The sequence below is a fragment of the Oncorhynchus kisutch genome, linkage group LG24 (assembly GCF_002021735.2).
Source record: "Oncorhynchus kisutch isolate 150728-3 linkage group LG24, Okis_V2, whole genome shotgun sequence".
In the NCBI taxonomy this organism is placed as follows: domain Eukaryota; kingdom Metazoa; phylum Chordata; class Actinopteri; order Salmoniformes; family Salmonidae; genus Oncorhynchus; species Oncorhynchus kisutch.
In genome coordinates, this window is record NC_034197.2 from 27,671,025 (window position 1) to 27,696,480 (window position 25,456).

At 44.0% G+C, this 25,456-nt stretch overlaps 2 protein-coding genes across 4 annotated transcripts in view; both read left to right on the top strand.

Annotated features, from left to right (window-relative positions):
• Window positions 1–187: 187 nt before the first annotated feature.
• LOC109869823 (protein disulfide isomerase Creld1) lies at window positions 188–10,812 on the top strand. Its single transcript, XM_020460087.2, has 11 exons — window positions 188–398; window positions 5,799–5,941; window positions 6,139–6,221; window positions 6,717–6,827; window positions 6,971–7,062; window positions 7,150–7,329; window positions 7,451–7,546; window positions 8,064–8,147; window positions 8,414–8,509; window positions 8,688–8,828; window positions 8,914–10,812. Exons 2-11 carry the CDS (start codon window positions 5,825–5,827, stop codon window positions 9,132–9,134), a joined length of 1,221 nt encoding a protein of 406 aa, XP_020315676.1. The 5' UTR covers window positions 188–398; window positions 5,799–5,824; the 3' UTR covers window positions 9,135–10,812.
• Window positions 10,813–22,233: 11,421 nt separating this feature from the next.
• Window positions 22,234–25,456, top strand: part of ift122 (intraflagellar transport 122 homolog (Chlamydomonas)) — a 31,162-nt gene continuing 27,939 nt past the window's right edge. The window contains exons 1-8 of one of the 3 annotated variants that reach the window (XM_031803971.1): window positions 22,234–22,419; window positions 22,780–22,846; window positions 22,944–23,028; window positions 23,122–23,200; window positions 23,360–23,436; window positions 23,555–23,621; window positions 23,706–23,852; window positions 24,639–24,714. In XM_031803971.1, the coding sequence (XP_031659831.1) occupies window positions 22,361–22,419; window positions 22,780–22,846; window positions 22,944–23,028; window positions 23,122–23,200; window positions 23,360–23,436; window positions 23,555–23,621; window positions 23,706–23,852; window positions 24,639–24,714 (657 nt within the window). In that variant the 5' untranslated portion in view covers window positions 22,234–22,360. Of the gene's footprint in view, window positions 22,420–22,779; window positions 22,847–22,943; window positions 23,029–23,121; window positions 23,201–23,342; window positions 23,437–23,554; window positions 23,622–23,705; window positions 23,853–24,638; window positions 24,715–25,456 lie in introns of those variants that run through there. The other 2 variants (XM_031803972.1, XM_031803973.1) reach the window with 2 other exon arrangements.

Genomic DNA, 25,456 nt, shown 5'->3' on the forward strand with positions numbered 1-25,456 from the left:
ATTTTTTGTACTGTGCGTTTGTTGGCTATTTAGGTATTATTATGTTTTAAGTGTTGAATTTTGCAGTTTTTCTAATCTTGAATGATTTACCTGTCTGACAGTCTATCAGGGCAAGGACCCATTCAACCTCTTTAAAACAAGACACGCCCTTATTTGTACTCGCGGGTAATGATTGGTTGAAGACTGAAGTCCCAGTGGGATTGGGCAGTTTCCTGCCAGCTGCGCCTCAGCTAAACAGAGTCTGGGAAGAAGAATCAACAAGAACCACTGCATCAGCACCGGTCAATGAATGGCACGGATGAAGAACTAAACCGGTGAAAGACCGTGAAATTGTATTAAGGTGCTGAGGACGCTCCAATCGGTTGTCTACAAGCTCTTGAGAGTTTATCAAGCTGAAGGTAGGATGCAGCGCAGCATAATGTATTGGGAGCTAGCGTTAGCAGGGTAACGCTAATTTAGCTAACATTAGCTATCCATCTAGATAGATTGCTAGTTTGCCATAGCAGTGCGTTATCTGGGTAGCTAACTAGTTATCACAGTCAATTTACTGCCATGCAATGTAGCAATAGACAAGAAGAAATAGCCAGCAGAGGTGGTTTTGATGACGTTTAAGATGGATAATCATGTCATTACTTGTACTGACCTGATGGAGGGTTACCTGATTGCCAACGGGACTTTACAGTAACTAGCTAACGTTCGCTGACCACACTAGCCAGTCTAACTGATTATGAAGATGCTATTCAGAATGATGATGATCCTCATTAGACCACAGCCTAAATAGTTCAGTCAAGGCAACAATGTAGTGAGCTCCATACCTAGCTTTCTAAGAATTTAACTAGCTATACTTTTTTTTGCCAGGCAGCAGAGGCAATAGAGCTTAATCATCACTAGGCTTACCCATAACAGGATCCAACTAGGTTTGGATTTGTCAATGAACATGTGAGAGATACAGGAATTCAGTGGCTCTGCGTTGTTTACTGAAACATTGATATAACTCATCCTCTTATCTTTTCACACACATTTAATCATGCTGCCCATCATGATAATCAAATCAAATGTATTGGTCACATACACATGTTTAGCAGATGTTACTGTGGGTGTAGTGAAATGCTTGTGCTTCTTGCTCCGACAGTGCAGTAATATCTAACAAGTAAATCTAAGTAAGGAATGGATTAAGAATATATATACATATATGTCATAGCAGCATTGGAGTAAGATACAGTGACATAGTATAGAGTACAGTATATACATATGAGATGGGTGATGCAATATTTACAAACAATTAAAGTGACTAAGATACCGTAGAATAGTATAGAGTACAGTATATACATATGAGATGGGTGATGCAATATTTACAAACAATTAAAGTGACTAAGATACCGTAGAATAGTATAGAGTACAGTATATACATATGAGATGGGTGATGCAATATTTACAAACAATTAAAGTGACTAAGATACCGTAGAATAGTATAGAGTACAGTATATACATATGAGATGGGTGATGCAATATTTACAAACAATTAAAGTGACTAAGATACCGTAGAATAGTATAGTGTACAGTTTACACATGAGATGCAAGATACGGGGACATTTATTAAAGTGACTAGTATTTCATCTCCTTAAAGTGGACAGTGATTCCTAATCTATGTCTATAGGCAGCAGTCTCTGATGTGCTGTAAATGGCTGTTTAACAGTCAGTGGTATAGTCTAAAATAAAATACAATATATACATATTAAATGGGTGATGCAATATGTAAACACAATTTAAAAGTGACTAAGATACCGTAGAATAGTGTGAAGTGCAGTTTATACAGTTGAAGTCGGAAGTTTACATACACCTTAGCCGAATATATTTAAACTCAGTTTTTCACAATTCCTGACATTTAATCCTCGTAAAAATCCTAGTAAAAATCCATTTTAGGTCAGTTAGGGTCACCACTTTATTTTAAGAATGTGAAATGTCAGAATAATAGTAGAGAGAATGATTTATTTCAGCTTTTATTTCTTTCATCACATTCCCAGTGGGTCAGAAGTTTACATACACTCAATTAGTATTTGGTAGCATTGCCTTTAAATGGTTTAACTTGGGTCAAACGTTTCGAGTAGCCTTCCACAATCTTGCCACAATAAGTTGGGTGAATTTTGGCCCATTCCTCCTGACATAGCTGGTTCCTCCTTGGGAGCAATTTTCAAACGCCTTAAGGTACCACGTTCATCTGTAAAAACAATAGTACGGACACGCTTTTTCAGTCTTTTTCTGCCCACACATTTTCTATGAGATTGAGGTCAGGACTTTGTGATGGCCACTCCAATACCTTGACTTTGTTGTCCTTAAGCCATTTTGCCACAACTTTGGAAGTATGCTTAGGGTCATTGTCCATTTGGAAGACCCATTTGTGACCAAGCTTTAACTGATGTCTTGAGATGTTGCGTCAATATATCCACATCATTTTACTCCTCATGACGCCATCTATTTTGTGAAGTGCACCAGTCCCTCCTGCAGCAAAGCCAAACAGTTCTATTTTTGTTTCATCAGACCAGAGGACATTTCTCCAAAAAGTACGATCTTTGTCCCCATGTGCAGTTGCAAACCGCAGTCTGGCTTTTTTATGGCGGTTTTGGAGCAGTGGCTTCTTCCTTGCTGAGCGGCCTTTCAGGTTATGTCGCTATATGACTCGTTTTACTGTGGATATAGATACTTTTGTACCTGTTTCCTCCAGCACCTTCACAAGGTCCTTTGCTGTTGTTCTGGGATTGATTAGCACTTTTCGCATCAAAGTACGTTAATCACTAGGAGACAGAACGCGTCTCCTTCCTGAGCGGTATGACGGCATGGTGTTTATACTTCAGGCGTTTAATAAAAAAATTATCCCAGGGATAAACCAGACTTGTGGAGGTCTACAATTTTTTTTCAGATGTCTTGGCTGATTTATTTTGATTTTCCCATCATGTCAAGCAAAGAGGCACTGAGTTTGTAGGTTGGCCTTGAAATACATCCACAGATACACCTCCAATTGACTCAAATTATGTCAATTAGCCTATCAGAAGCTTCTAAAAGAAGCTTCCACTGGGGTGGCAGGTAGCCTAGTGTTAGAGCGTTGGACTAGTAACTGAATGGTTGCAAGATCGAATCCCCGAGCTGAGAAGGTAAAAAATTACTTTTCATGCACAAAGTAGATGTCCTAACCGACTTGCCAAAACGATAGTTAGTTAACAAGAAATTTGTGTAGTGGTTGAATTTTTTTTTAAATGACTAGTACATTTCCGACTACAACTGTACATGAGTAATGCTAGATACGGAACATTATTAAAGTGACTAGTGATTCATGTCCTTAAAGTGGCCAGTGATTCCTAATCTATATCTATAGGCAGCCGCCTCTGATCTGCTAGTGACGGCTGTTGAGCAGTCTGATGGCTTTGAGATAGAAGCTGTTTTTCAGTCTCTCAGTCCCAGCTTTGATGCTCCTGTACTGACCTAGCCTTCTGGATGATAGCGGGGTGAACAGGCAGTGGCTCAGGTGGTTGATGATCATTTTGGCCTTCCTATGGCATCGGGTGCTGTAGGTGTCCAGGACAGCGTGAAGTTTGCCCCCGGTAATGTGTTGGGCGGACTGCACCACCCTCTGGAGAGGTTTGCGGTTGTGGGCGGTGCAGTTGCTGTACCAGGTGGTGAAACAGCCCGACAGGATGTTCTCAATTGTGCATCTGTAGAAGTTTGTGAGGGTTTTAGATGTTAAGCCAAATGTCTTTAGCCTCCTGGGGTTGAAGAGGCGCTGTTGTGCCGCCTTCACCAAACTATCTGTGTGGGTGGACCATTTCAGTTTGTGATGTGTGAGGAACTTGAAGTTTTCCACCTTCTCCACTGTGGTCCCATCGATGAGGATAGGGGGGTGATCCTTCTGTTGTTTCCTGAAGTCCAAGATCATCTCCTTAGTTTTGTTGATGTTGAGTGAGAGGTTATTTTCCTGGCACCACACTCCGAGCCCTCATCTTCTCAGTGTAGGCTGTCTCATCGTTGTTGGTAATCAAGCCTACTACTGTTGTCATCTGCAAACTTGATGATTGAGTTGGAGGCATGGTTGGCCACGGAGTCATGGGTGAACAAGGAGTACAGGATGGGGCTGAGCACGCACACTTGTGGGACCCCAGTGTTGAAGATCAGCGAAGAGGAGATGTTGTTTCCTACCTTCACTACCTGGGGACGACCCATCAGGAAGTCCAGGAACCAGTTACACAGGACGGGGTTCAGATCCAGGGCCTCGAGCTTGATGATGAGCCTGGAGGGTATTATGGTGTTGAATGCTGAGCTGTAGTCAATGAACAGTATTCTTACATAGGTATGCCTCTTGTCCAGGTCGGACAGTGCAGTGTGCAGTGTGGTGGCGATTGCATTTTTTGTGGCTCTATTGAGGCGGTAAGCAAATTGAAGAGGGTCTAGGTTGGCAGGTAAGGTGGAGGTGATATGATCCTTGACTAGTCTCTCAAAACACTTCGTGATGACAGAGGTGAGTGCTACGGGGCAATAGTCATTTAGTTCATTTACCTTAGTCCTTGTCCTTAAGAATGCAATGGTGGCCATCTTGAAGCATGTGGGGACAACCGACTGGGATAGGGAGTGATTGAATATATCTGTGAACACACCAGCCAGCTGGTCTGTGCATGCTGTGAGGACGCGGCTAGGGATGCCTTCTGGGCCGGAAGCCTTGCGAGGGTTAACCTGCTTAAATGTCCTACACACGTCGGCCAGGGAGAAGGAGAGCCCACAGTCCTTGATAGCGGGCCGCGCCGGAGGCACTGTATTATCCTCAAAGCAAGCGAAGAAGGTGTTCAGCCTGTCCGGAAGCAGGATGTTGGTGTCTGTGAAGTGGCTGGTTTTCCTTTTATAATCCGTGATTGTCTGTAGACCTTGCCACATATGTCTTGTTTCTGAGCCGTTGAACTGGGACTCAACTTTGTCCCTATACTGACATTTAGCCTGCTTGATTGCTTTGCGGAGGGAATAACTAAACTGTTTGTATTCTTCTATATTCCCAGTCTTCTTGCCCTGGTTAAATGTGGTGGTTGGCTTTCAGTTTTGCGTGAATGCTCCCATACAGTATGATGGTGCCGACGGAGATGGCAGCATCGCGACAAACTCTTATTCAACTCTGCAGTATTTTTTTTGTTCATGTACTATTTATTTGACGTTATTAGCTCAGGAATTGTCATTACATACAGCCAGGAAGAACTGTTGGATATTAGAGTGGCGGTAACTCACCAGAACTTCCAGCGTTATGACCAGGGTTACGACTTCCCTGTAGCAGGTCTTTTGTTTGCTCTCCCCAGCGCAGGCAGACCCAAAACAACGCCGGTGGAGAAGAAGTACTTAAGGCGGTCTTGTGGTCCAACTTAGGAAGCATGCACGCCACCCATTGCTCACAAGTATTTTACTCGCTAATGTCCAATCTCTGAATAATAACATTTATGAACTCAAGACAAGAGTTGCTTTTCAGAGAGACACCAGGGATTGTAACATACTCTGCTTCACGGAAACATGGCTCTCTCGAGATACACTGTCTGACTCTGTAAAGCCAGTTGGGTTCTCAGTACATCGCGCTGACAGGAACAAACATCTCTCCGGGAAGCAGAAGAGTGTTGGTATATGTTTTATGATTAACAACTTATGGTGTAACTGTGATAATATACAGGAACTCAAGTCTTTCTGTTCACCCGACCTAGAATATCTCACATTCAAATGCCGACTGTACTATCTCCCGAGAGAATTGCTCTGTCTGAATCCCCTGTCTCTGTTCTCAGTGGCTGAGTGGTAGGTAGTCCAAGCCATGTGGTGGTCGTGGCCCCTGCTCCCTGGCCTGGTACTCTTCTCTGTGCTGTCTGTGGTACAAGTACAGACTGCACCATGTCAGACCTGCCGCAAACTAACTGACAGCTTCATCAAGGTAGGAGTCTCTATCTCTGTCTCTCTCATTCCCTCAGTCTGTTGATCGGTTTTGTCGGTCATATTGTCATTTTTGTATCTATTGGTATCTCTTTTTCTTATTGCTTATGTTTCGGTCAGTAGCTGCCATTTTACTCTCCTTGCTGTTCTGTTTCTGTCTTCACCTGGTGGTCTTTCATTAAAACACATTTTCTTCAGGGCCTGGAGAAAACATCCAATAAAAACTTTGGGGGTGGGAACACTGCTTGGGAGGAGGAGAAGCTGGCTAAATATGCTCGCAGGTACTTATGGCTCCACTAGGCCTGTCACTAGAATCTCCACAAATATACAGTCATAGGAACTGCAGTCTTTTTAATAAGACCTGCAGTCTCACATCTGTGTTTATGTAGAGGAAAGCCCACGAGGCCTGCTAATCCCTGACAAGCCGTAGCATGTTGTTGAATGGCCAATGCACCTTTATTGTGTTGCTATGAAGGCTTGTTACCTGATGCCTCTGACCTGAATTAGACTCCTCATGACTGAGCCAAGGCGATGCTGAACCAGTACAGTACAATACTGACAAGACTAGGGCTCTACACCACATATGTCCTTACACAATATGACAGCCTCTCAAAACTAGGCCACACTGTGTGTGTCTGTGAGAGTGAGCGAGCGTGTGTCGGAGATCCTCCTAGAGTACATAATGGAGAATAGGAGGGTGTATTTGTTTTCTCTGTGCTCTGTTCTCTAGTGAAGTGTTCCACATTACTCACGTCTCCTCTCCTCCTGGTTCTCAGTGAGACCAGGCTGCTGGAGATAGTGGAGGCAGCATGTGAGAAATCTGACTTTGACTGTAACAAACTGCTGGAGCAGTTAGAGGACCAAGTGGAGACATGGTGGTTCCACCGGTATGTGTGTGATCATGTAGATGTGGTATATGTATAATCACTTTTGTTTTACTGTTGTATTTACACACCTGTGTATTATATTGTTATGTGTGTGTGTCCTTCCCCTCTCATCCCTGACCTTGTGATTGTCTCTGTGTGTGTAGGCAGCAGGAGGCTCCAGATCTATTTGAGTGGCTGTGTATAGAGGAGCTCCGACTCTGCTGTCCCCCAGGACGCTTTGGCCCAGACTGCAAAGGTATTGAACACACACACACACGATAGTTCTCGCTATAGTTCTCTCTCTGTTGTCACATTATTAACCCTGTGTGTTCTTGTGGTGCAGAGTGTCTGTCCGGTCCTGGAGGTGTGTGTGGTGGTCTGGGTCGCTGTGAGGGAGAGGGTACCCGTCTGGGAGATGGAGAGTGTGTGTGTGATCCGGGGTACTTTGGTCAGCTGTGTCAGAGCTGTGCAGATGGCTACTACAGAGAGAAGAGCTCCAATCACAGCACACCAGCCTGTGCAGGTACCCAATCAGAAACAGTTTTGCCTGTCTGATCATGAACCAGACAGCCTGGCTTATTCTCAACCAATCTCATGTAGAAGTCTCACAGACTAATCACTTCTTCTCTGTGTGTTATGTCTAGCATGCTACCACTCTTGTAAAAAATGCTCAGGGCCAGAGGACTACAAATGTGTGGACTGCAAACCTGGGTGGATCCTCCATGACAACAAGTGTGTTGGTGAGTATTTGGCTTTTGTGTGTGTATTTGAGAGAGCATGTGTCTTCTGTTAGTTTTCTTACTTTGTATCTGTGCTTGTAATGGAGAAATTCAGTTTCAGTTACGAGTAATTATTAACACAATGCTTTGTGACACCCATTTGTGTACAGGTTGATGGTCATTAGACTTGATACTAAATGGATTGTTCTCATATCTGGAGGTAAAAGGACCGAGGACACTGATTGTTGTTGGATTCTGTGACACTGTGATTCTGTGACACTGTGATTCTGTGACACTGTGATTCAAGCCTGTTAGTAGGTGTTTTCAGAACGTTGGTTCTGTGAGAATAGATTAGAATATAAGGGTCTGCTTAGAGAAGACAGGTTAGACATGGTCTCTTTCTGTGCTGGAGGTGTCTCCCTGTTGCAACTTGTATTAAACCAGATTGATTTTGATTGACTTCATCTGTGACTGCCCTTCTTTTTTTTCACCTTGAAAATCCCTACTACAGTGTTTAACTTGTGAATGTTGTTTCCAGACACTGATGAGTGTGGCACAGAGTTGGCTCGATGTCTCTCCAACACATATTGCCACAACACAGATGGATCGTACGAGTGCAGAGGTACTGTAGGCTCTCCCTCTACTATCTGCTAGTAACAGAGTACTGTAGGCTCTCCCTCTACTATCTGCTAGTAACAGAGTACTGTAGGCTCTCCCTCTACTATCTGCTAGTAACAGAGTACTGTAGGCTCTCACTCTACTATCTGCTAGTAACAGAGTACTGTAGGCTCTCCCTCTACTATCTGCTAGCAACAGAGTAATGATGGTTTGTGTTGTTGGGAAACCTGTGTTCTGCCCCAGACCTCTGTTCTCTTTCCTCTGTGCCAGGCTGTGACCAGGCATGTGTGGGCTGTATGGGCAGTGGTCCTGCCCGCTGTAAGAAATGTGCTAGGGGATACAAGCTCAGAGGAGCCAAATGTCTTGGTGAGGGACGCGGCTGTGTTTTAATTTGTCTGTGTGGTTCTCTTTTACTCATCTATAGATGGTTTGGCCAATCAGATGAACCTTCTGTTACAGCAGCCTGACTACTTACTTGTAGTGTACATCTGTCTCTGTCTTGGTATGGGTGTCACTCTGTCCATGTTCTCTCTCTCCCTCCTAGATGTGGATGAGTGTAGTGAGAGGGTGATAGCGTGTCCAGGGCTGAATGAGGCTTGTTTCAATGAAGAGGGCTCCTTCCGCTGTGAATGTGCTGACGGCTTCATCCGAAGGGACAGCATCTGTGTGGAGAACCAGCCTTACAGTAGGACATGCGAGCACCCTTGATAGTTCTCTCTACTTGGCTCACTCCTATATACACAGCATCTCTCTCTCTCTCTCCTCATCAGGTGGTCCAGAGAAGGGCCTGTTTGATGACATGACTGATGACGAGGTACTTGTCCTGCAGCAGATGTTCTTTGGCGTGGTCATCTGTGCCCTAGCAACGCTTGCCGCCAAGGGTGACATGGTCTTCACCGCCATTTTCATCGGGGGCGTGGCCGCCATGGCCGGATACTGGCTATCAGAGAAAGGTGATCGCATGCTGGACGGCTTCCTGAAGGGACGCTAGCCTATCAGGAGCCAGGGATATGGGAAAGATGAAGGAACTCATTGAATGCAAGCCGATGTGGGTGACAAAGACTGAGGGTGGGACGGCTACAGGAATGCTAGCCATTCAGGAATGTACTATACTACTTTGGGGTGGTAGGGGTTAGGGTGGGAGAAGAGGGGTCCTAAAGGATGCCTTGAAAAGGTTTGGGATTATTGTGGTTCTTCTGGAATATGAACTGGAATATGAACTCTAACCAAATGTTAGAGGGAGGTGAATAAGAGAACATGGAGCTCAGAGGAAGGTCAAATCAGAGAGCTCAATGGAGGGAGTGAATATAGAAGAAGACCAGGTACTACTTGATCCAAAAACACTGAGAAGACACTAAGGAGACTGGGGTGTCTGTCTGCACTTATATGGGAGACAAAACCCAACCCTCTTGCCTCGACTCTGGGGTAGGGAAGGGACGGAGTAGGGGTAGGATAAGACCACTACTGATTGTTACCAAGTTATTATGCATTTGTATCTTCCACTGGACAAAATTTTGCTCTAAAATGATATATGGTTCAAACCAGGTCGCAGGTTAGAATTCTCAAGCCGACTAGGTGAAAAATATGTCAATGTGCCCCTGAGCAAGGCTCTTAACCCTAATTGCACCTGTAAATTGCTCTGGATAGGAGTGTTTGCTAAATGACTCAAATGTTCATTTCTGTCCATTTCCACTCATCACAAATCAAACTTCTTAGGCACCCCTTACCTCATCAGCATCTCCTGTTCATCATTTCACCTTTTTACTGAGGAACAGAGGGTGTTCCCGTGGTGATGGGAGATGGAGGGTGAGAATGTGATTGTCATTGGGGCTTTGCACTGAAGGCTGCTGCTATGGTGGACTTGTTAAGGAAATAACTGATGTATCCTGTTGCGCCAGTTGAATTCCATCCCATGTTAAAACACTGTTTATTTATAATCCTGTTCATATTATGACTGTGTTTATCTGTGTTTCTGCACAGACAGATTCTTGCTGTATGAATGCACGAGAAAAGGATCTGAGAGGCTATACTGTATGTATTATCACATGATTGGCATGGAAGACTTTATAGAGCTGCTTGTTTCCCTCTAAACTGTACAACCAGGATACAAGGATAATCACTACTGCTTCACCTCCCCCTAAACCTACTGCCTGAGCAATCTGTGTGTGTATGTGAGAGTACAATACTCTAGTCCTCTTGAAGATGTCTCCCATTTCATTGTTTTGCAATAGGTCCTTTCTAAATGTATTTTTTGTTTTTTAGCAAAGACCTTTTCTGATTTTTATTGTGTGTGTGTGTGTGTGTGTGTGTGTGTGTGATACATTGAGTTTGATCAGCACCAGGTAATATGGGGTACTGTACAATGAAATGCACAAGTGTATTTATCAGAGGTGTCAACATTTTACAGTTGAAGCAACTAAATGATATCTGATCAATCATATCCCTCCACATTATTCCCCCCTCATCCTCAGTAGCTACTAGATCTAGCACAATTGTTATTCAAATTATCCATCTTTTTTCATTTTCAACCTTCCAGATGTTGTTTTCAATAATATCCATTTTAGCTGTTAATAATCATGTCCTTTTATTATATAACGTGTGTGTGTTAGGCCTACATTTCAACTGCAGTTCTTTGCATTATGATCATTATTAAAAAGGAAGAATTCTGAGTTTAGTGTTCTGTTTTTAGCTTTCCAATAACCTCTCTTACCATTTTATTTTGACATGCTGTTGAAAGAAATTTAATGTGAACTCATGCTGCTCATTGCTGAAGACATTAATAAAATACTGCCGTTGCATGGAGATGATAGATTAAAGCCATTCAAGGAAACAGATACAGGAGAAACACCCTAGAATGCTAGCTATGTAAGACACTGTTAGCAGAGGTGTGTGTGTGTGTGCTTCTATTTCAGTGTGCCGCTCCAGTTAATTGTGCTTGTGGCACAGCAGTTCTCTCTCCATCAGGATCTCCAGAGAGCAATGTCCTGCCCCTCTAGCTATGCTCCATCAGCTGCGCATACAATTGAATATATATACTGTATATATAAGTACAAAATCTCACATTAGGAATAAGTACAAAATCTCACATTAGGAATAAGTCCCTGTGTGTGTATTACTCTCCTATTCTCATTTCTGTACTAACTCCTCTCTTCTGTGTTGTATCCTTTGCTCTCTCTGACTGGACAGAGCCAAGCGATCCAAAAAAACTCTGCCTTACTGGCCAGCTGCAGCATCAGCCCCCCACCCTCTTCTCCTCCATTCAGCTGCTCACATACCTCCTTCCTGGAAAATAGAGAGACGGAGAGATACATAAACATGACAGAAGCTCAGCTAGGTATAGGAGGGAAAGGAATAATTCAGACGAGGATGCTTTGACCTGTACTCTCTCAGTGCAGGTTCTGTAGAATGGCTTCTGCCACATCTGGTGACACCTAACGAAGCCCCAGAGAAACATTTTATTATAAAAAATCTAATTTGATTTGTCACATGCGCCGAATACAACAGGTGTAGCCCTTACAGTGGAATGCTTACGTACAAGCCTTTAACCTACAATGCTTTAAGAAGTTTTTAAGAAAAAAAGTTAATAAAAAAATAGAAAATAGAAGTAACAAATAATTCAACAGCAGCAGTAAAATAACAATAGCGAGGCTATATACAGGGGATACCGGTACAGAGTCAATGTGCGGGGGCACCAGTTAGTCGAGGTAATTGAGGTAATATATACATGTAGGTAGAGTTAAAGTGACTATGCATAGATAATAAACAGAGAGTAGCAGCAGTGTAAAAGAAGGATCTGGGTAGCCCTTTAATTAGCTGTTCAGGAGTCTTATGGCTTGGGGGTAGAAGCTGTTAGGAAGCAGTTTGGACCTAGACTTGGAGCTCCAGTACTGCTTGCCGTGCGGTAGCAGAGAGAACAGTCTATGACTAGGGTGGCTGGAGTCTAAACTAGGGTGGCTGGAGTCTTTGACAATTTTTAGGGCCTTCCTCTGACACTGCCTGGTATAGAGGTCCTGGATGGCAGGAAGCTTGGCCCCAGTGATGTACTGGGCGTATGCACTACCCTCTGTAGTGCCTTGCGGTTGAAGGCCGAGCAGTTGCCATACTGGCATTGATGCAACCGGTCAGGATGCTCTCGAAGGTGCAGCTGTAGAACCTTTTTAGGATCTGAGAACCCATGCCAAATTTTTTTTGAGCGGGAATAGGCTTTGTCATGCCCTCTTCACGACTGGCTTAGTGTGTTTGGACCATGATAGTTTGTTGGTGATGTGGACACCAAGGAACTTGAAGCTCTCAACCTGCTCCACTGCAGCCTCGTCGATGAGAATGGGGGCGTGCTCGGTCCTCCTTTTCCTGTAGTCCACAATCATCTCCTTTGTCTTGATCATGTTGAGGGAGAGGTTGTTGTCCTGGCACCACATGGCCAGGTCTCTGATCTCATCCCTATAGTCTGTCTCATCGTTGTTGGTGATCAGGCCTACCACTGTTGTGTCATCGGCAAGTGAACAGGGCATACAGGAAGGGACTGAGCACGCACCCCTGAGGGGCCCCCGTGTTGAGGATCAGCGTGATGGATGTGTTGTTACCTACCCTTACCACCTGGGGGCGGACCATCCGGAAGTCCAGGATCCAGTTGCAGAGGGAGGTGTTTAGTCCCAGGGTCCTTAGCTTAGTGATGAGCTTTGAGGGCACTATGGTGTTGAACGCTGAGCTGTAGTCAATGAATAGCATTCTCACATAGGTGTTCCTTTTGCCCAGGTTGGAAAGGGCAGTGTTGAGTGCAATAGAGATCGCATCATCTGTGGATCTGTTGGGGTATGGAAATTAAAGTGGGTCTAGGGTTTCTGCGATAATGGTGTTGATGTGAGCCATGACCAGCCTTTCAAAGCACTTCATGGCTACAGACGTGAGTGCTACGGGTCTGTAGTCATTTAGGCAGGTTACCTTAAGTGTTCTTGGGCACAGGGACTATGGTGGTCTGCTTGAAACATGTTGGTATGACACACTCAGTCAGGGACAGGTTGAACATGTCAGTGAAGACACTTGCCAGTTGGTCAGCGCATGCTCGGAGTACACATCCTCGTAATCTGTTTGGCCCTGCGGCCTTGTGAATATTGACCTGTGTAAAGGTCTTACTCACATCGGCTACGGAGAGCGTGATTACATAGTCTTCCCGGAACAGCTGATGCTCTCATGCATGCTTCAGTGTTACTTGCCTCGAAGCTTGTGTCAATGGGCAGCTCGCGGCTGTGCTTCCCTTTGTAGTCTGTAAAGGTTTACAAGCCCTGCCACATCTGACAGGTATTGGAGCCGGTGTAGTACAGCAGAAATGTGCCATTTTCGGCCTCCCGGGTGGTGCAGGGATTAATGGTGCTGTGCTGCAGCGCTAGCTGTGCCACCAGAGATTCTGGGTTCGCGCCCAGGCTCTGTCGTAACCGGCCATGACCGGGAGGTCCGCGGGGCGAAGCACAATTGGCCTAGCGGCGTCCGGGTTAGGGAGGGTTTGGCCGGTAGGGATATCCTTGTCTCATCGCGCACCAGTGACTCCTGTGGCGGGCCGGGCGCAGTGCGCGCTAACCAAGGTTGCCAGGTGCACAGTGTTTCCTCCGACACATTGGTGCGGCTGGCTTCCGGGTTGGATGCACGCTGTGTTAAGAAGCAGAGCGGCTTGGTTGTGTATCGGAGGACCCATGACTTTCAACCTTCGTCTCTCCCGAGCCCGTACGGGAGTTGTAGCGATGAGACAAGATAGTAGCTACTAACAATTGGATTCCACGAAATTGGGGAGAAAAAGGGTGTAAAAATTTTTAAAAGACGAACAAAAGAGAAATATGCCATTTTTATATCAGTATCGGGCTTATGTTTTACTACTGGGCAAACTCTCCTGTAGTGCTCCTTTCTGTGCATGACTAGTGCCCTCAGGTGGTTGTGGTGATGCACATCAGGGGTCTCCAGGCTGACCGGCTGCCTATGGACCAGAGGGGTTACAGTCTGGGGACAAACTGCCAGCCAGATTGGAAATTTTCACACAAAAGCAGGCTAAAATAATGTAAACACTTGAATTTGCTGTATCTTGGAGTCAATTCACACCTGGCTGACTGTCAGTGCTGCAGAGGCAGGTCAGATGATGGGCAATGTCAGGGGAATGACCATATGGTAGAGACTTTGTAGGACAGGTGTGCATCGAGGAATAGACACAGGTGTGGAATTCTGGCGAACAGCAGCTGTGGTGATGTTGAGAAACATAAATCAAACATGCACAGTACAAACACTGAACATTCAAATAGTCAAACATGCACAGTACAAACTGATAGTAAACCATTCCTTTGAAACATCAAAGTTTCATTCCATAGACAGAGTTGTGCTTTGGGTTTCCCCAGCAGTGGTCCAGTCTTTGTGCGTTAAACACTTCTAAAGGGTCAGTCAACTTTCACACATAACAGAAGTACATTTTCATAACAGTAAATTGTTGAATTAAACATGCAAACTACTTCCTTTTCAAATATTTACTTTCAAGACTATGATAACTTGGATTTAAATAGGAATAGTACAAACAAATGCAATCACCTGGGTCTGGCAAGGTTGCCTTGGGAATCAGGTTACTTGTGTACAGACCTGAGAAAAAGCTGGAGCCGAGCGTAGTTCAATGCTCCGGTGTCCTATTGAAGAATGTTTATTAGCATGTGAACTAGGGCTGGGTGAGCTATAGCCAGAGGATGGCTGTACAGAGCTAGATTGATGGAGAATATTCAGTATCCCCAATAAAGGAACACATTCATCTCCACTAGAAAAAGGGGACACGGTTTATCAAAAGGGGCCAGGCTTTTTTCACTATACTCGACTTGAGTGGGTTGAGTCAGTGACGTTATCTTCCGGTACGGACCCCTTGTGGGGTAAGTTTGTGTATCAGCGCTGTGTTTAAGTTGACTATGCAAACAATTTGGAATTTCCAACACATTGTTTCTTATAAAAACAAGAAGTGACGCAGTCAGTCTTTCCTCAACTCTTAGTCAAGAGAGACTGAAATGCATCGTTTTAATATTAGCAGTCTGATTACAATGAAGGACAAGACATGCATCTCTGTTCTGGACCAGCTGCAACTTAACCTGGTCTTTCTTTGCAGCACTGGACAATAATCAAGATAAGATAAAACTAGAGCCTGCAGGACTTGCTTTGTGGAGTGTGGTGTCTCTTTATTACGAACAGACCTCTCCCCATCTTTACAACCATTGAATCTATATGTTTTGACCATGACAGTTTACAATGTAAGGTAATACCAAGTGATTTAGTCTCCTCAACTTGTTCAACAGCCACATGATTCATTATCAGATTCAGCTGAGGTCTAGAACTTGATTTGTACCAAATACAATTATCTTAGTTTTAAAGATGTTCAGAACCAGTTCATTATTGGCCACCCATTCCAAAACAGACTGCAATGCTTTGTTAAGGGTTTCAGTGACTTCATTAGCTGTGGTTGCTGATGCATATATGGCTGAATCATCAGCATACTACAGTACCAGTCAAATGTTTGGACACCCCTACTAATTCAAATGTTCTTAATTTTTTTACTATTTTCTACATTGTAGAATAATAGTGAAGACATCAAAACTATGAAATAACACATATGGAATCATGTAGTAACCAAAAAAGTGTTAAGCAAATCAAAATATATTTTATATTTGAGATTCTTCAAATAGCCACCCTTTGCATTGATGACAGCTTTGCACACTCTTGGCATTCTCTCAAACAGCTTCATGAGGTCGTCACCTAGAATGCACTTAAATTAACAGGTGTGCCTTCTTAAAAATTAACTTGAGGAATTTCTTTCCTTCTTAATGCGTTTGAGCTAATCAGTTGTGTTGTGACAAGGTAGGGGTGGTAACAGCTTTGCACACTCTTGGCATTCTCTCAACCAGCTTCATGAGGAATGCTTTTCCAACAGTCTTGAAGGAGTTCCCACATATTCTGAGCACTTGTTGGCTGCTTTTCCTTCACTCTGCGGTCCAACTCATCCCAAACCATCTAAATTGGGTTGAGGTCAGGTGATTGTGGAGGACAGGCACTCCATCACTCTCCTTCTTGGTCAAATAGACCTTACACAGCCTGGAGGTGTGTTGGGTCATTGTCCTGTTGAAAAACAAATGATAGTCCCACTAAGATCAAACCAGATGGGATGGCGTATCGCTGCAGAATGCTGTGGTAGCCAGGCTGGTTAAGAGTGCATTGGATTCTAAATAAATCACAGACAGTGTCACCAGCAAAGCACCCCCACACCATCACACCTCCTCCTCCCTCCTTCATGGTGGGAACCACACATGCATAGATCATCTGTTCACCTACTCTGCATCTCACAAAGACACAGTGGTTGGAACCAAAAATCTCAAATTTGGACTCATCAGACCAAAGGACAGATTTCCACTGGTGTAATGTACATTGCTCGTGTTTCTTGGAACCAAGCAAGTGTCTTCTTCTTATTGGTGTCTTTTAGTAGTGGTTTAAGCAATTTGACCATGGCCTCTGTGAAGCATTAATTTGGGCTGCAATTTCGAGGCTGGTAACTCTAATGAACTTATCCTCTGCAGCAGAGGTAACTCTGGGTCTTCCTTCTAGTGGTTGGAGCATTGGGTTAGTAACCAAAATGTTGCTGGATTGAATCCCCGAGCTGACAAGGCAAAAATCTGTAATTCTGAGGCAGTTAACCGAGTGTTCTCCGAGCGCCAAAGACGTGGATGTCGATTAAGGCAGCGTCCCGCACCTCTCTGCTTCAGAGGGTTTGGGTTAAATGTGGAAGACACATTTCAGTTCAAGGCATTCCGTTTTACAACTGACTAGGTATCCCCTTTCCCTTTCCTGTGGCGGTTTCATCATAGCGCTTGATGGTTTTTGCGACTGCACTTTTTTTGCGGCTGTAAATTTCAGTATTGTCTAATCTTTATGTCTTAAAGTAATGATGGAATGTAATTTCTCTTTGCTAATTTGAGCTGTTCTTGCCATAATATGGACTTGGTGTTTTACCACCCCTACCTTTTCACAACACAACTGATTGACATTAATGCATTACACCTGTTAATTGAAAAGCATTCCAGGTGACTACCTCATGAAGCTGGTTGAGAGAATACCAAGCGTGTGCAAAGCTGTCATCAAGGCAAAGGGTGTAGCCACTTTGATTTGAATAATCTAAAATGTAAATATTTGTTTAAAACTTGTTTGGTTACTACATGATTCCATATGTGTTATTTCATAGTTTTGATGTCTTCTCTATTATTATACAATGGAAACAATAGTACAAATAAATAAAACCTGAATGAGCAGGTGTGTCAACTTTTGACTGGTATTGTACATGGACACACATGATTTGTTTAATGCCAGTGGCAGGTTATTGGTAAAAATACAAAAGCGTAGAGGGCCTAGAGAGCTGCCCTGCTGAACACCACACTGTGCATGTTTGACATTAGAGCTTCCATTAAAGAAAACACTCTGAGTTATATTAGATATACAGGTCTGAATTCACCCTATGGCAGAGGTTGGAAAGCCATAACACACATTTTCTCAACAACAGGTTATAGTCAATAATATCAAAGGTTGCACTGAAATCTAACAGTACAGTTTCCACAATCTTTTCTTTCAACCAATCATCAGTCATTTGTGTCAGTGCAGTACATGTTGAGTGCCTTTCTCTAAAAGCATGATTAAAGTCTGTTGTTAATTTGTTTACAGAGAAGTAGCATTGTATTTGGTCAAACACAATTGTTTCCAAGAGTTTGCTAAGAGCTGGCCGCAAGCTGCTAGGTCTGCTGTTAGAACAAGTAAAGACCGCTTTACCACTCTTGGGTAGTGGAATGATTTTGGCTTCCCTCCAGGCCTGAGCACAAAGACTTTCCTCTAGGCTCAGATTAAGGATATAACAGATAGGAGTGGCTATAGAGTCAACTACCATCCTCAGTAGCTTTCCATCTAAGTTGTAAATGCCAGGGGATTTGTCATTATTTATTGATAACAATATTTTTTCCACCTCTCCCACACTAACTTCAAAAAAATGAAAAATGCTTTTCTTTCATTATTTGTTGTTTTATACATGAGTACGATGGCTTACTGTTCGTTGTTGGCTTTTCTTGCCTAAGTTTGCCCACTTTGCCAATGTCATAACTCTCCTGTGACGATTTGAAGGATCAGGTTACAGTAGGTCCGCTCTACAGCGTGCTCTCTCTCTCGTAGAGAGGGTAGAGCGGGAAGTCATCTGTTTTATGGTGGGTAATAAAATGCGCAGCCTCTATGCTCTGTAGTGTTCGAGATTGGAATGTAAACTGTGGAACACAGGGAGACACATGGACATTCAAAAGTTTGAATAATTAAACAATATTTCTATTTTTGAGAATGTGGGAATGGTCTGTGGTTATTTATTAAAGAACAATCCTGTCAAAGTTGTTTAATTTGGTGACCTCGTGAAAGACAGGAGACCCACATTTTTAAATTTTGTATTTAACCTTAATTTAATTCACCCCTACACTGCTACTCCAGCTGCTCTTTCTTCATCTGACTATGTTTTATCTCATAGTCTGAGATCATCTGGTCATTGCGGTGGTGGCACACGGCTACTCAAAATCTCCACTGATTTCTCCAAATTTAAGTATGCTCCCTCTAATTCTCACATCTCTTTCTCTCACTCTCTCTCTCTCTCTCCTCCCGGAGGACTTGAGACCTAGGACCATGCCTCAGGACTACCTGGCATTGACGACTCCTGGCTGTCCCCGTCCGCAGTCCACCTGGTTGTGCTGTTGATCCAGTTTCTGCTGTTCTGCCTGTGGCTATGGAGCCCTGACCCGTTTACCAGATGTGCTAACTTGTCGTGCTGCTCATCTAATTTCTGCTGTTCTGCCTGCGGCTTTTGAACCCTGACCTGTTCACCGGACCTGCTACCGTATCCCAGACCTGCTATTTCCTCCATCCCTCTCTCTACCGCACCTGCTGTCTCGACCTCTGAATGCTCGGCTATGAAAAGCCAACTGACATTTACTCCTGAGGTGCTGACCTGTCGCACCCTCTATAACCACTGTAATTATTATTTGACCCCGTTGGTCATCTATGAACATCTTGAAGAACAATTTAGCCTTAATGGCTATGTATACTTACAATATAATCTCCACCGGCGCAGCCAGAGGAGGTCTGGCCACACCTCTAAGCCTGGTTCCTCTCTATGTTTCTTCATAAATTCCTGCCTTTCTAGAGAGTTGTTCCTAACCACTGTGCTTCTACATCTGCACTGCTTGCTCTTTGGAGTTTTAGGCTGGGTTTCTGTATAAGCACTTGGTGACATCTGCTGATGTAAAAAGGGCTTTATAAAGACATTTGATTGATTTATCAGTTGCATTTCCAGAGGCTCAACATCAAAGTCCAATTCAATAGAAATCTGTCAATCGCCTTTTAATAAAACATGATTAAACAGTTTATGTAATACAATCGTGTTGAGTGACAGTTGCTTTGTTACTGATTAAGACAATGGAATGTTACTACTGAGTCTTGAGAGTAGATGGGATCAGTAGTAGGCTCATCTCTGGATTATGTCCAAGAGATACCGGTATGTCCGCCAGGTTATAAGCCTAATGAATAATAACTAGAATATTCTTCCATTAATAAAACAGGTTGTGATAAAATGTGACATTGCAGTTCCTCATAGTTCAGATTCCCAACCTCCCATGGTTCTCCCACAACCAGGCATGGTACTTGTTCAGTTTATGGTCCTGAGGTTTCACCTATGTAAACACACACACACACACACAAACATACACACAAAGTTAACCTTATCTAAATCCGTCACTTCAATCAAATATTCTTTTTTTTAGCCAAAAATATTTGCATTTCATCCTGAAAGGAAAAATGGAAAACCTGGTATTGTTGAGGAAGATGGTGGCCACCAGGAGCTTCCAGGGGTCATGGAACAGGGTCTCCTGCACCAGCTGGAAGGGGGAGCGAAGAGTGGTCCACTTCCTCCTGGGGGTCTCAGACCTGTGCCGGGACAGACTGCAGATCTAAGAAAAAGGGGTTTTGATAACAAATAAACACGTTTTTTTATTAAACTGACATTTCTCTCCAAGAATGGCAAGTTCTGTTAAGCTCAACCATTTATTAAATTATGACCATCTCTCAGTTACTTCCCGCTGAAAGAAGGACTGGTCTTCTGTTTCTCTCCTAATAGTTCTGTGCAGAACAGGTACAACAGGCACCTAAGGCATCACTACAAACATTGAACATGTTATTTGTCAATACACTGAAAGTCCAAGAAGATGTAAAACATTTTCTATATCTAGGCATCATAGTGAATACACATTATGCATCATAACTCATAGCACAATGCACATACACACTGCTCTGCGGATCTTTTAGTGGTGTACACCGTCCTCTAGTGGTCTGGGGAGATGATAGCAGCGCTTCTTCATTCACCTCTGCCTCTATATCCCCCACACACTTTCCCTCCCCCATTCTCTCACCCTCAGCCTCCCCCTCTCAGAAGCAGACTGCACCCTAAGGACTGGGACATGTAAAGGTGACACAGGAAACCACTCTCCTTGACCAATGAGAGCGTCCTGTAGCTCAGTGGGCGGGGCCAGCCTGACCTGCTTTTCTCACAGCAGCCCTGGCCTCCTCTGGGGGCTCTTCTCAAGTACGACATCATCAACTGGCTCCGCCAACACAGCCTGCAGACGCCTCTCAGTCTCATTGTCATCACCATCATCATCACCCCTTCTCACAGAGGTTTGTATGTTTCTCTCGTTAATGTCCTCATTGGTGTCTGATGTGTGGCCAGTTTCTGTGTCTCTCCCAGCTGCCTGTCTGTGATTCACCTGGCCAAGGGAGGTCTGTCAGGGGTATACTGAATTGACAAAGTGCCTTTTCCTCTAACTCTGAGTTCTCTGCTTGTAGGATTTTGCGAAATAGGCTCTTTTTGTGTTATTTGGAGAAAGGCGTAATATTCGACCCCCCTCTTCCATATTCTCCTCTGTGTCCTGCCTGTATGTGTTTTACCTGTCATCCGTGACCTCTTAGGTGTGACGTGTGTGTTCCTGATGACCATTCCTCTGTCTGTCCTGGTTGGGCTGTGGGGTCACAGCTGCACTGCCACTCCTGGCTGTTGTGACATCAAAGTTGTCTATCTGTAGATCCCCTCCGCCATCTTTAAGGAGGAAGGCTTGATGAGACACTCTGGACGGAACCTCTGTCCCTGGGGACTGCAGAGGTAGACAGATCAGTCACCTCATGTGGAATTATTGATCTGACTTTATGATCTCACTCTGAAAAGCACTTAGCCCCTAGCCCTAACAGTAAGATACAGACATACTTCAGTGATGTTTACATGCAACAAGACTTGAGAATGAGAGCATATGATGGATTGGACCCAGCTTGTTTTCTAACTGTCATATCTGAACCAGGAACAGCCATAGCGTCTGCCTCTCCATCAGGATTAGTGTCTGTCAGTGATGGTGTTCTCTGTGTTGAGGTCATTGTTTTTTTAGCCTGGTTGTGACCGTGTTGTTGGTGTCAGTAGGTTGAAACACAACTTTTGTCAAAAGTGGACTGTCCCTCTCACAGCCTGTGATGGAGCTGACTGTCCCCTGTTGAGTTTCATGTGGCTGAGATCCTCATGCTCCAGTCCTCCCTCTCATCTTCAGTCATGATGTTGCTCTCTCAATCTATCTGGAGTTGAAGCTCTATACCTAGCTGCCACTAACAAAAATATGAATTAGAACAGTCAATCCACTGTCCATCATGTTATAGGGATTGGGAAAATAGGTGACTATTAACTAACTAGCTAACTTAACTAACTAGCTAAGTAATGCATTTGCAGAGGCTTGATCTGACAGCTGTGTTTTGTTTACATGCCTCATCATCACATGCTGTTCTAGAAAAATGTTGCATATTACTTAATGATCAAGTTTAATAAAGTTGTCGGGTGCTAGGCATTTCGGGGACATGACATCAACATATTTGGATAAATTGTATCTGCCGTTGTGCTGTATGAAGTTCTGTGAACTACTTTGTGAGCGACTCTGCTTGACTCATGCGCAGAACACAGGAAGGAGGACAGGAAAGAGAGAAGGGAGTCTGCGCACAAGCAAGCAAGCAAGCAAGCAGGTCCTGCCATGTAAACGATCCTCGGCCCCACGAAAAGACAGCAACCTGTTGAACAACCTAACGTGTATCTGTTTAATTTGTTAAAAAGGCAAAATGAGGGCAGTTCCTACGTGGATTGACAAAGTACATGATCGCGACAAAGTTGAGCAATGGTAATCTAGCCTTTGCATTTACAGTTTTATCAACAGGCCTGATGTTGCACAGTTGGGAGTGTTGATAGCAACGGCGGTTACTATGTAAACTCCCGCAGTGGCTGGCTAGCTAGCTAGTTAGCCAACTGTAGCAAACTATCTTTGTTTACTAAGATTTTCACTATCCATTTCATGCAATCTTAAAATAAATGATCTGTCTACTAACGAGTGATAACGTTGCTAGTTAGCTAGGTAATCTGTTTGCGTGGCTAAGCACAGCTAGAACATTAATGCTAACTAGCAGAGCAGCTACCTATGGCTTAATAGCATAATTGAAACAGTTTTTCAGCATATTGTGATTGCAGTACATTTTCTCCCTAGTATCTACGACCTTGCCTTCAAACCAGATGGCAGCCAGCTTATTGTGGCAGCTGGGAATCGTGTTTTGGTGAGTTTGGGGATGATGATGCCATTGGTTTTCGAATCATAGCTAAGTTGAGGAGAGTGGAATTGCATACAATAAGTATTGCATATTGTCTTTCCAGGTGTATGACACATCAGATGGAACTCTCATTCAGCCTCTGAAAGGACACAAGGACACAGTGTACTGTGTTGCCTACGCCAAAGATGGTACTTAGTACAGTACACTCTTAACACACCAATCTGGATGTTCCCAATTAACAAACACGAGTCTGTTGGGTCTCACATTGTGCTTCTCTGTAGGGAAACGGTTTGCCTCAGGTTCTGCTGACAAAAGCATCATCATCTGGACATCTAAACTGGAGGGTATTTTGAAATATACGTGAGTGATCATTATTACTACAGAATTAGGAATTAGAATAATTTAATAGGATCTCTATGATTATTACACACATTACAACATTATCAGTAGCATTATGTTCTGTTGAGGTCACTCCTGGCTCACTCACTATGCATATTTTGTTTGTATGTTGCTCCTCAGACATAATGACTCCATCCAGTGTGTTGCCTACAACCCAGTCAGCCACCAGCTGGCCTCCTGCTCCTCTGGGGACTTTGGTGAGTGGTACACTGGGGTTGTCCTGTCCTCTACACCTCTACAGGGAAGGGGTTGAAAGGTATGTTGAAGACATGCAGTCATAAGAGCAGCATCTGTATAATTTGTTTCTCTCTCTAGGTCTGTGGTCCCCAGAACAGAAATCTGTATCCAAGCACAAAGTCAACAGCAAGATAACATGTTGTGGGTGAGTATTGAGAAATTGCTGCTCTCCTTTTTGTTTGGATAGCCTCTCTTATGTTCAGTATTGTCATAATCCTTTTGAGCGCAGGTGGACCAACGACGGTCAGTACCTGGCCCTGGGCATGATGAACGGGGTGGTGAGCATCAGGAATAAGAACGGAGAGGAGAAGGTGAAAATAGAGCGACCAGGAGGATCCTCCTCTCCTATCTGGTCCATCGCATGGAACCCCTCCAAGTGAGTCACTCACCTCGCATGTGGGCCTTTTGCTGTGTAAAACATTTTAAACCTGTGTGTGCAATGTCTTGGAGAGTAAAGGTTTATTGCTTTTGAAATCAACAATAATACGTTTTTTTCTGAGTGATATTTCTCTGTATTGAGTCTTTTTAAGCTGCCAGTTCACAATGTGAAACAAGCATGGTAGTGAAAATCAGAGAATGACAGTGTATGACCTGTAGACAGCCAGCAAGTGTCAGTGTTTGACCAGGCAGGCTCTGACAGGGACTGGTGGAAGTGGATGCCCTTCTGTGAGGGAGAGGACGACGAGGCGGTGGATGTGGACAGCAGCATGCCAGAGCCCCTGTGCCTGGTCATTGACACCGCCTACAGCCAGAGCTGCAGTAGCAGGGTAGAGGTCCTGGGGCTAGGCAGGCAGCTGGAGAGAGAGAGGCAGGTAGGAAGAGGAGCAGAGACGGACAGACCTGAAGGAGAGGAGGAGGAGCCCATGCTGCAGGGAGGGTTCTCTGATCCAGACCACTTCAGCCAGCTCAGGTAGGGAAGGCAGAGAGGGAGGACAGAGAAATTGAGAAAGGTAACACCAAAGCTCAGGGAAATACTTTGGTTAGGTCTAGATTTGTTTGGAGGCAACACAATGATATAGGACACTTACTTTTACCATACCAGTGAGATGTAGGGTTTAATGTACCTTTTGGGTGAATAAGATTTGAAATCTTTCTAAATCCAGTTTAATTGTCAGAATGTTAAAGTGGAAAATATAAATTCATGTTGGAGTGTCTCTCTTAGGGATGAGCACAATGACATCCTGGCTGTGGCAGACTGGGGGCAGAAGCTATCCTTCTACCAGCTCAGTGGAAAACAGGTGTGTGTCTGCAAAACGCATGTCCGTGAACCATCTCCCCAACATTTACTTCAGGCGTCTGGAATTTAATAAATGTTTTTGCCTTCTTCCGGCCCATCTGGATAGTGGGAACATGTTAGATAAACATTTTGGGTTTGTTTCCACAGCAAATGAATAAATAGTCTACATGTCTAACATAAAATAAAACGGTGTGGTGGTGAAAGATATTGAAAAGAGCAACTTTGCTTAATAGAAACTACTGTGTAGCACATTGGTGTGTAGGACACAAAGTTGTTACATACAGATCAAGTAAGTAGCGCTTCATGAGTCTTGACTTGTATGAGCCGAAACAGCTCATGGGAGCAGGAGCATGAGCCAAGTACACAGGACGTTAGTATATCGCAACCCCCAATCTATCTCATGCTGAGTGCCAAGCAAGGATGGATTAGGTCCCATTTTTACAGTCTTTGATATGACTCGGCCCGAGGATCCAACTCTCAATCTTCCAATCGCAGGACGGACACTCTAACCACTGAATTGGTTACAGATCAAGAGGTTATGACCACAGGTTTAGGTTGTGCTCCCAGATGGGCACCGGTGATTGGTCAACGAAACCCCAATGGCCTCGGTGCTATCACTCATCCACGATAACACATAAACCACTTAAGGAGGCCACTGTCTGAGACCTTTAATCCCTGTATTTTCTGTTGCAATTAGCCTGTCAGGGACTATTGAAACCGTAACACTGCACTGGAAATGATCC